This window comes from Camelus dromedarius, chromosome 9, assembly GCF_036321535.1.
Source record: "Camelus dromedarius isolate mCamDro1 chromosome 9, mCamDro1.pat, whole genome shotgun sequence".
NCBI lineage: Eukaryota > Metazoa > Chordata > Mammalia > Artiodactyla > Camelidae > Camelus > Camelus dromedarius.
In genome coordinates, this window is record NC_087444.1 from 51942123 (window position 1) to 51954310 (window position 12188).

The following is a 12188-nucleotide window of genomic DNA, read 5'->3' on the forward strand; positions in this document are numbered from 1 at the left end:
TGATTATTTTTCCCTTAAATATTTACATATTTCTTGGTCTTAATTTCAAGTTAATAACCATAGAAATAATACCCATAGGTTTAACCCACATAAACAAAGCTTGTTGGGGTCCTGACTTTTAAAAGGAGTACAAAGGATTCTTGAGACTAGTTTGAGAACTACTCTGCAGAGATTAACTTAAAATTTTTAATTATATATAATCATTGAATCAGTAATTTCCATTTTAAGAATTCATAGTATAATCTCACAAGGACAAGATATTATGTGTGCAGTTATTCATTGTTGAATTATTTGGATTATCAAAAGATGGGAAACAACTCAGTGTTTGCATCAACAGAGATTTGGCTATATTGAGATAAACCCATAAAACTTAATGCTATATTATATAAGGCAGATGTAAGTTTAAGAATGTGGAATGTTCTCAGATATATTAAATTAAAAAGTCAAGGTTCCAAAAAGTGTGTAGTGTACACTACCCTTTGTGCAAAATTATATATATTATATGTACATGCAAAGACTATGTAGTGAAGGATACACAAGAAAATGTGCTGCAGTGTTTGCCACTATGAAAGGGAGCTGAGAAGAGTAGGAGGAAGACTTTCGAAAAAGCTGAATACCTCTTGAACAGTCCTAAAAAATACAAAAGCAGCTGTACCTGTTGCTCCCCAAATTCTAATACCTTAAAAATTATTTCTCAGTTTTTTCACCAAAAGTACATGTCTAATTACTCATTAGGAGTTAAGCCAGGTTAAAAATCCAAAGCTAACTGAACTGATCCTGGTTCTTCCTTCTTACCATTATATCAAAATCTCCATACAGTCTCATGGAGTGGCAAGATGTTCACCGAAAACAGTTGTTTTATGTAGGAGTGGTTGTTCTACTGCTATAATGAGTTACCCTGCCCAAAAGACACAAAAATTTGCAAAAGATAACCTGCAGCCAGTCTCAAGAGGCTTGAGCAAGATACAAACTGAGTCCTAAATGAATAGTGGAATTTGATTAGCCAGAGAATTTTATTCTTAATGGAGGAGCATGATCAAGACAGAAATAGGATATGTATAGCACCCCCTGGTGTCAGTGGGAGACCAGCGTAAGTGCCTTAGAGCAGTGGTTCCCACATTCTACCATGCATCTGAATCAGCCAGAGGGCTTATGAAAATATAGATTGCTGTGCCCCAACCTCAGAGGTTCTGATTCATTAGACCAGGGCAGGAGCATAAGAACTGACATTTCTAACGAGTTCCCAGGTGATGCTGAGGCTCTGGGACCAGGAACCACACTTTAAGAATCACTGCATTAAAGAAATGGTGGTTTACAAAGTTGAATAGTGACTTGGTGCCAGAATAATGAGTTGTGTTTTGTTTACACGATACAACAGGTCAATTAATTTCAGAGACTGAGACTGAAAATGTCCTGAATGTTTAAGAGGAAACATAATGTAAATGTGACCCTTTTTTATGTGTATCTTCCTCTTTCTCCTCTGCTTAATCTAAAAAAGGAAAAATTATACCAAAATTCATTATAATCCATTATGAAAACAACTTTATTTTAGTGTTCTTTTGATTTTAAAATTAAAAATTTTCAGAAAATACGTTTGAATCATTCAATCTATCTCATTAAAATTATCTATTTTAGAGAATTTCATTTGAAATTTGGCTAAGTTTAACATCAGATGGAAATTTACATGTGTTCAGTGTGCCCTTCAATCTCTAGCGGTCTGCCATTCCAGTGTTCAAATTTCACACCACAGTTCATAAAATAAGTTAATCAAAATGTCATTCCTTCTGTTACATTTTCTGTTATAAGCCTTTGAGAGGGAATTTTAGCCTTCAAAAACACTTGAGGTATGTAATATAAGTGAAGTCCTGAGGAGAAGGCAGTCCAGAGTTAGTCATTCCTGGGACTTCTTTAAGGAATGTGTGCAAAGTTCAAACTGGTACCTTCATCAGCATGGACTTTCCTCATAGTCACATTTTTCAGAGAATTTGCTTATTACTAGTTTCTAATAACTAGTAATAAGCTTATTTTTCTGAAACTACTTTCTTCCCTAGACATAATAGCTTATTAAAAAGTAAAAGATTCCCATAGTGTGAGGTAGAAAAAGATATGCACGTTGTAAAAGATAAAGAAAGCCTATGGAAATATTCTAGGTTAAAGGAGGCTAAAAATAACAACTAAAGATGCAGTTCCTACCCTTAGACTGGATCCTGTGTTAGAAGGGCAAAAATGCTATACATGACATTACTAGGTCAATGGACAAAATTGGAATATAGATATAGTACAGTAGATAAAAGTGTCTTTGTGAATCGATGAATTGGTAATTGTACTGTGGTTATATAAGAGAATATTCTTATTCCTAGGAAATACACACCCAAGTATTTAAGGGTAAAAGGCCATAATGTATGTATAGTTCAAAAGAAAATTGATTTCACAGAGAACACAAATGATAAAATAAATGGGATAAAATGTTAATAGGCCAGTCTAGTTAAAACATTTACAGGCGTTCTTGTACTATTTTAAGTTTAAGTTATTTACAAATTAAAAGTATTTTTTAAACATGCAAAAAAGTGAAACATATAAGATTTAAAAGTTGATTGCATTTAAGAGGGAGGAAGTTTCCTTTGGGCATTAATAAGTTGGACTCTCAGAAAGCTTTTCTGTCACTTCCCCTGAATATCAAAAAATAGCACTTAGAGTCAGTACAAGGAGCACATTCTCTGATAGAGTGTTAGATTTCTATGACCATATCTGTAAAAAATTGCTGGTAATTCCTACTAAAAACGTAATTATGATGTTATGTGATTTAGTTATATGTTTAACAGGAGGTTATTTCCTAGTATTTAAATATCAGCCAAGTAATCGTCAAAATACTTGTGGGAAATAGGAAACTACTTAGAAGAAAGAGAAACTAGGAGAAAAGAAAAGTGTAAATCAGAATCTAATCTGAGTATTTTGCCATTGGGGTAAAAATGAAGGACGGAGACTTAGTAATGTTCTTCTTGATTAGTCCCACCTTAATTGCAATAAGATGGTTTGGCTTTTAATGAAGTCTATGATATTACTAGAGCCAGTTTATAAATCACATTCTGCATTTAAATCTTAACTTGACTAGCTCTTATTTATTTTTTTTTAACTATGATATATGTTTATGCCTTTGGAAAGCTGTCTCCTTTCCAAATACTCCTGCCTGGAGTTGGATCTTTTGACGGGCTGTTTTTATATGGGAGTGTCCCTGTGTAGCCGACATGCATCTGATAAATTTGTTGCAAGGACCGTTTTTAGTATGGATGGCCACGACATCTTTCCTCCGTGTGTTCTGGCTGTTACCCCCTTCATAGTGGGTGTGATGGGTGTTGTGATGACCAGAGCCTGCACTGGATGTTGAGCAGGGCCTCCTCTTTGCTCTGTGGTTGCCACAGCCCTGTCGGGGGCCAGGTTGGCTCCCCTCTTGTTTGAGTAGAAGGCCCCAGATCCGTTTCTGAGCTGCTGTGTGAGGTAGGTGGGGCTGGAGTGCTTCCTCTGAGAGATGAGCCACTGAGTATTCCCTGTAGGAGCTGTCCACTAGGAAGTGCACAACACCTGTTACCGGTTGTGCAGGCTCACAAAGTACACTGTTGGTGCTGCCCTCGGCCCTGTATCAGCCATGGGAATGCAGGCAGTCTGCCTGGGTGTCCCTCATGCGCTGTGCTCACAAAGCACCAGGGCAGATCTGCTGAAGTTAGACACCACGACCCACTGTACTCGCACAAGGCTGCACACCTGGATCCACTGTGGGAGGCACGGAGTTCGCCCAGAGCCCAGACCCACCTCCACGTGAGCACACCTACTGCTTAGGTCAGGTCTGCCCCAGCAGCGCACCAGTAATGCTCGGATGCCTTGCAGGTGCTGAGTTTACAAAGGCACTAGCAGCATAAATCCACCAAAGCCGCCTGAGACCGGGCTTAGATTTCAGCCCTGCCTCCGTCTGAGGGCAACCTGCCAGTGTTTGCGTGCTCCCAGAGTTCTTAGAGACTGTGAGCTCACTGATAAGGAGGTTGCTATGGCTGGGTGCCGCCCCTCTCTTCACAGTGCATGTTAACAATGGGTCTTCTATGGCAGGGTCACGCCCCTGTGAGTATGCTCAGAGGCTGCTTTGGCTGGGTCCCATCCCTCCCTTCACTTGTTAACAATGGGGCTTTTGATGGCAGACCCAGCCTCCCTTGCACAAACTCCTGGTTTCAACCCATACCACATTCTAGCCCCTTCAGGCTGTCTTCTTGCAGCCAATCCATGTCCTCTCCCCAGTTCTGTTCTCCGAAGCCCAAGTTTCAGCACCCAGCACCCCCACACATACCAACCCAAGACACAGTAAAACTCCTGACTTACCAAACCAAGATGCAATTGCGCATCTCAGGTTGGAGTGTGCAGCAGGGTGGCATGGATCCTTTGTGCCAGTCTCTCCGTGTTCTGCTTGCCACAAACCAGTCGCTGCACTCTCTTCTGAACTTCTGAAGCTCCGTTTCTATCCCACTTGATCTCTGGTGAAGCCCACTGGTGAAGGGGCTTCCCAGGGTAAGAGAACCTTAAGGAAGGACTTTTTTTATTCTTAACCCTTATATATCCTTACAAGCAAAGGTATTCATTCGGGCACACGTTAAATGATAAATTAAACCATAGCAAATTAGTGATTAAAGCAACACAAATTTAGGGCCCAAAGTTATAAGCTACATGACCACTCCATTATGAATGTCCCTGTATCCCTGCAGAGATTTAGCTCAAGGATATCAAAATCTGTAAACTCCATCAGGCAGGGAGCAGTAGATAGGAGGGAGCACTAGAGGAGATGACTCCAAGTTCCTCAGTAACCTCATCTTTAGAGGTCTTTGCAGAACATTGTACAGCTGTTTAAAAACCAGTCAGTTGGAAATTACATCTATATTCCCTTCATTTGCCTTTTTATTGATAAAAATGTATTGTGCATTTTAGAAGCTAGGGTGCTGAGAGCTTTGTAAGTTCGTTGTCACTTAAAAGTATTTGTAAAGGTAAGTTATGTGTAAAGACATTTAAAATAAGCCATATAATAATTGGTTACTATTGACATGCTTGTTTTTCTCCTGGGGCAGCAGTGATAATTATGTAAATAAGTTAAAAGTCACATTTTTTTAATTGATGATTTTAACATTAAAGTCTGAAATGAGGTCTTCTTCCAACATTGGATAAATATTTAACCTCAGAAAAGTAAGCAATTTAAAACAAGACACAGTCTGGTTAACAGGATAGCAAAGGCCAGAGTACTTTTTTAATTGAATTACATTCACTACAAAGCCATTAATCATATTCTTCAGTTTAGCTAGATTGATGCAGACTTTGAACAAATAGGAAATTTAACTCCCATACAAGAACACTACTCTGTGGCAGTTGATGAACTCTTGAAGTTTCTTTTGGCAGATGGAGACGGACACATGGATCACTTACTGCCAGGCTGTGAAGATAAAAACTGCCAGAAGAGTACCATTTACTTATCAAGATCCAGAACAAAGCAGGTATATCTACTTGTTTTTTAATGTAATTAGATTTATGTTTCTGAAAAAAAAATCTTCCAAGATTAGAAAAAGTATCTGAGGCATCAGAACAGAAAAAAACCCCAAATAAATTGACTTCCTCAATTTTAACTTACTGAAATGTATTTAAATTGTTTTTATGGGTTTACTGAGAGGAAAGTACTATTGTAATCATTTCTAGTAAAAAAGACCCATTCTTGATCTTGTAGTTAAGTGATGTGTTAGCCATTTACATGCTGGGAATATGGGAAAACACACTGTAACTATAATAAAGGATTATGTAGAAGAACATTGTATCTGTCTTCAAGGCTAGTCTTTAATAAAGTCTGTTTTAATTTGTGATATCTAGATCTGCTTCATTCTCTCATGCTAACTTTTTCTCTGTAGCTTATAGTTAAACAGTTTAGAATCTGATTGTCACAGCAGAAGATTAATATGGAAATGATACGTTATGACATTGAGACTTTTTCCATATTGATAGCACCTGAAAGAAAACCAGTAATACAGTAGTAGAATTAAGCAGTTTTATTTTCTGTTTGAGGGTAATAAATGATGGAATAACATTTTGATTTTTATAGCTCTTATGGTTAAAAAATACCACCTTTTATACTAAAATAATAAAGAAAACAAATATTCATACAGTCAGCATTCTAAAAGCATTTAACTCATACACCCATAAGGTTTATTATCTTGGATTTTTTTTTTTAAGTTTTGAATCACTGAAAACATTAGGTCAAGTAACACCTCATTATTGGTTCACAGCTATAAAGTAAACCTAGTAATTATAGCCTGTCTTCAAGTGACAGACTGCTATAAGAATATTTTTAAATTATACAATCATTTCTCTCTGGGAAGATAAATGTCACAGTTCTTTTTTGACTATTAAGGATGTCATATTAATGAAAAATCTTTTTACTGCTTAGACCTTAATACATTTACCTTAACAGAAATACTTTATACTCAATAATAAACTGTCAGTCTCTTCAGAAACTTGTGATAACTTAGCATTTTTTTGAAATTTCCCATCCTCTTCAAACCAAAACAGCTTTTTTCAGTCACATGAAACATCAAAACATTTTGATAATATACAATACTTTTTATTTTAAGAAATATTGACAAATTGAAGATGCAGATCAGTTTTTCAAAACAGCTCATTTTCTGTAAATTTGTCTTTATGGTTAAGCTATTTTTTTTCTTTTTCCTTGGTAAATTATGCTTTCTATGGATAACATAGAAAATATTTGGAATACGCTGTGTACTAAAAACCCTTTTCAAGAAGCCATCTTTTTTTTATATAGTTTGGCTTGGAGCCATATAAGTGAGTCACCTGCTTATAAGAAAAAAAACATCTGTAGGCATGTTTGGCCTCCTGCCATTTCAAGCCAGCTGCACCTGCTTCTGTTTGGACATCTCCAGGTTATGTGCCAGAATCCATACTCTTAGCTAATTATGGGCACATCTATAATTTTAATGTGATGATTTCCGCTCTTCAGATTTTTAGTTTGCATTAGGGTATTAAAAGTAAAGATTTGAGCATTCAGAAGAGAAAAGGATTTCCAAAAGCTCATTTTGAAATCAACCTATTTTCTCTGTTCTCTTCATTATAATAAATATAGAAATAAAGAACTTATTTAAAGTATAGCTTCCTAGCTGTTTGGGTGACAAAGCTTTTTCTCCTAGGCAGGCAGAACTTGTCAGGGCTAGTATTATTTGGAAAGCCTCAGAGCTGCTTGGCTCTGAGAATCATGACTAAAGTCATCATAAGAGGCAAAGCAGGAGAACAAGGGAGAGTCTGTCATGTTCTGATTTCCTTCCTAAGCTGGTCCTCCTAAAATGACATTAGTATTAAGCGATATTATAGTTTGCTCTAATTTTTAAAATTATTCATTTGAAGTTAAATTTCCAATAAGCACAGATTTTAAAATGGGCGATTCACTTGTATGATTATCAACATCAATTCTGTTCTAAGATTCTATTGATTCTGTGAAAACCTTCTAAGTCTCTATGTGCCAGTTCAAGGAAAGATGACTAGTGATGAGTTTTAAAGAGGACTATTTATTCCAGAATGTCAGTTACCTATTTATCAAAGTAAATTATAATTCCCTACCATTTTGTAGAGATAAGAACTTAAGTCATGCTTTTGAGAACTTTTCATGAGTCATTGTTTTGCAAATGGTGGATTTTTTTTCTAAAATAACTATGAAATTTAATCTTTTTTCTCTTAATCCGTAGTGGGTTCCTGTCCTACAGGATTTCAGCAATAAGGGCACACTCTGGGGCTTTGTGCCATTTGTACATGAACAACGACCAACTGAAATACCAATTCCAATTACCCTTCGTATTGGAGACTACAACATGGATGGCTATCCAGATGCTCTTGCCATACTGAAGAATACATCTGGAAGGTATGGAAATTAAGTCATATGAGAAATATGTATAAAATATCTTCACTGTGACACTTTGTTAGCTGAATAGCACCTCAAGATGGTACAATTCCTTAAATAATTTAAGAAACACAGTGAGCTCAGTTCCTGTTTTTTACATGGTCCCTGAATTTCTTCCAACTGCTTAGAATACCTGTTCCTTTTTGGTTCTCCAGAACAGTAAAAGACTTGTTTTTGATTTAACAAAACTTGATCTGTGGAAGGTCAAAAATTTTATAAGCAAATGAACAGCTACATTTTGAGTCTGAAGACCACGATGAGTCTGAAGACTCCTCATCTGTAAAATGAGAGTAATAATTATACCTCTGTCATGGAGTTATAATGAAGATTAAATGAGATAAAAATAAATGAAGCAATTAGCAAGACACTTAGCACATGCTGACTTTATTATTTCAGTGTTGCCTTACTGTTTCTTGTTGTGTAGTGGTGTTGAGAATTCAGACATGGCTTTTGATATTATTTGTAAATATAAAATTTTTGAGTATATTCATTGCATTATCAATGATTTTGAATGCTACAACTGCTTTTTTTTCTTAAGTAGAGTACCATAAGCTAAACCAATATATATAATTCACAATTAGCCTGAATTTTGACAGATTTCATAAATATGCCTCTTCCTAAATTTTAATGCCTTATTATGTTCTTCATATTGTAGTTTATTATATTTCTTGGCCCTTTTCTTTCTTGCCTCCTGCGTCATATCTACCCATAATTTTTCTTCTGAGCATTAATTCATTTGTTGACTCTGGAATTAGTAATGACTCAGCTCAACATTTACTACCAACCTCATGATGCAATACAGCTTTCCTGGAAAAAACCCAGACTTTTGTTGATTTTAACATCAAATAATGTCCAGAAATGTGATTTTTAGAGAACCAAACATTATTAGTGAGTGTCTCTAAATATTTATAGAAAATTATGAAGAGTCTATACTTAAACTTTCTTGAGGACCTTCATATGAATTGTAATCACTCTGAGTTGTGTTTACAGAATTTTTCAGGAATATGAGCATCATGATCCATGAGGCAGCATATATACACTCATAACCCATGTGTGTGAAGCAGATCTGATGTAACCAAAGAAACCTCTGAGCTGAATGTGGTTTTTATTCCTTTTAAAGATACAGTGGCACATAAAAACAAAGAAATGTAAAAACTGCTTAATTTTGAACATTTACCTTATTCAAAAGAATAAGAAATTACATCTTAAAGTCCTTTAAGTCCGTGATTACATATTCTTGGAAAAACATCCAGACTATTTTTGTCATAAAAGTTTCTTATCAACATTTTCTCCCTCCAACCATAAAATATTTAGCTTACCTTTACCATTCATTAATAATGATGCTGTCAACAGCTAATTCAACAGTGAACACTATGGCTCTATGGGAGATGTAAGGTAAAGGATAGTCAGGCTCTTGAAACTTTTTTATAAAAGCAATGTTTAAAACCGAGGGTTTCTTTTTTGTTGCTTTGGGATAGATGAGAATTGAAGGATAGATGGATTTTAGTGCATTACAGCGTCAGTGTTCATTAAATCACTAAATGAGAAATACCTGTGTGTCTAGGAGATCTCAGCATAGTACGTCCTTTGAAACACACAAGAAGGAAAAAAAGACATAATGCGCATTATAATCCTTTCCTTCCTGAACTCGCTTTTGTTGAAAAAGCATTTTATAATTTTTAACTGATTTCAAGGCTGCTGTATTGCTGAGAAGTAGTACAGGGCTATGGCTTCTAATTTCAAAGGTTGCTACCTGAAGAATTCTCTCCATTCTTTCTGCAGGTTTTGAAAATCAGGTAGAGATTAACTGTGCAGATGAGAATAAAATCCACAATATGTACTTCATGAAAAGAAGTTCTGAAATCATGGCTTGTTAACTTGTTTCGGTTTTTGTTTGTTTTCAGAAGACAGTTGCTGTTTGGGTTTCTGTTTGTTTTTTATTTTACACGAAAGGCCCAATTTGCCAAAAGTTAACCTTTAAAATCATGTTGCATGAAAAAAAATCTCTATTAATGATATTATATAGAGGCAGTGAGTGACTGAACAAAACAACATGGTCCAAGTTCAGTCATTTTAAATCTGTGCTACCACTGACTGAAAACCATGGTTTTTCCTCCTTGGCTGTCCCATTGCCTCTCAGTTGCCCTGTTTACTGTCATCTTCTGTGTGTAATGATGTTGTCTTAATTGTCTGAATTTTCATTTCTTCGAAGGAAAAAAGGCAAACTTAAAATGACATTGTTCCAATAATGGGCTCTTAAGCTAACAGTAATTCTGTTTTTAGAATTTTTTAAATTCCATGTATAAAGTCACTAAAAAGATTTTTTTATGCCGTAACCCTTTAATATGGAGTTGAATAACCTTTTTAAATGGAACTAAAAGATAACTTACAATAAAAAATATTTATGTACTGTTTATGTAATTAAACTCTTATCCTTAGGGATTTCCAATCCCTATTATCTTTTGATTAGCCAGAGTTGTTAGAAAAACTAGTACACGAAAATGAAAAGTTTAAATTTATTTTTGCCCAATATTTGGTTTACTGGAAATTTTATTTTTTGCTCATATTAGAAGGAACATTCCCCTAAAAACTCCCCTAGAAACATAATGTCATAGATAAAATTAAATCTTAATTTCAACTTAAAGCTACTATTAGGTTTCTGTAGGAAAATTTTATAAACCATATTTAAATTAATATTCTAAACCATGTTGAATTTTTTTTTAAAATTCAAGGATAACATAGATTGTAATTTGCTAAAACTACATATATATTTGTTTAACATTGATACTTTAGAAGTTGTGTTAATGATTCATTTTGTCAAGCATGTACAGTGCATATTTATTCCTTATTTTAAGCATTTAACTGAAGATATAAGAGAGTGGTTTTTAGTCTTTGTTTGCCTATTCCATATTACTTAATCAGAATGTTAATATATTTAAGAAAAGTTTTATTGTTATTAATAAATTGCAAGTCAGTGGATGAAACTGTATAACAAAACCTCAGCTTCCAGAAGGTATTTATGGGAAATACAAATCTAAAAGTACTGGAAAAAGAAAATTTTTTTTAAACAAGAGGTTTTAGCAGCAAAGGAGAAGATTCTGAGTTTCAGCCATGAGAACACCACAAATCTGTTAAATGGCAAGTAAATCAATAAATGGCCAAATGCAATATATTCCTTGTCAGTTAACGCCAAGAAGAAAATAGCTTTAGTTTGTTAAGTGATCTTCATGCATATTACTTCACAGTAATTTTTTAAAGGGTGTTATCTTTACTTTGTAAATATGGAAATGGTCTCAGATAAGCCAGGCAACTTGTGCAGGGTCACACAGTTGCAGTCAGGACTCTTAAGTTCACAGAATCCGAGTCTTCTTCTTTCCTTGTAAGAAAAAAATTTAGAAGGAGGTAGTAGATAACCAAAAATAACACATTTTTAGCAAAGGTTGAAGTGATGATTTGGGCACATAGTAAAAGTCACTAACAAGAGAAAGAAGGAGCAAGCTAGTAACAAATAAATAAAATTCATAATTTTCTGAGTCCTGACGAGGAAAAAATAACCAACTGTCTGTATATTTCATAACAGCAGTTCCTCACCAAAACTGCTTACTGTCAAAAGAGATTGATTACGTGCAATCATGTGGTCTCTTGTCATTTGGAAAGCAGTGACATAATTTAGATGTGTTGATGGTACACTTTCAAGCTACCATTATGAAAGGTTGGAAAATGACCAGAAGCAAATTGGGATCTTGCATTTTGTCAAAAAAGAATTGCTGGAGACTTCTGTAGGTATTAGCTAACCACCTGTTCAGAATAATCTGCATTTTTATCTTCACTCTCAGCTTTATAAAATAATTTAGCTTCGCATTGATACCCTGAGTCACCAAGAAAAGGTTATTTTATGTTCCAGATGTTCTGCTTTCATAGGCAAGGAGATTGATAGTACAAATGCTTTTATCTACTTGTACTTGTAGCCAGTGTTGTTTTTCATATTTGTTATGAAATATATTCAAAGAATCTCATCATCATTTTAAATTACATCAGATCTCTTACTGATCTTATATCTTATATTTCAAATGATTCGCCATAATCTTTTTAAAAATGAAGTTAATCACCACCTTTTCCGTGGATGTGAAAATATAAAAGTCTTCCTAATTTACAATTAAAGAAGAAAACATTCCATGCCAACTCTGCCTAGGAATGCTTAGTG

The 12188-nt window shown here is 35.0% G+C and overlaps 1 protein-coding gene across 1 annotated transcript in view; it reads left to right on the forward strand.

Moving 5' to 3' along the window:
* Window positions 1-12188, forward strand: part of ITFG1 (integrin alpha FG-GAP repeat containing 1) — a 206856-nt gene that overhangs the window by 99535 nt on the left and 95133 nt on the right. Inside the window, exons 9-10 of the mRNA XM_010982627.3 lie at window positions 5428-5522; window positions 7773-7945. Coding sequence (XP_010980929.3) covers window positions 5428-5522; window positions 7773-7945 — 268 coding nt within the window. The remainder of the gene's footprint in view (window positions 1-5427; window positions 5523-7772; window positions 7946-12188) is intronic.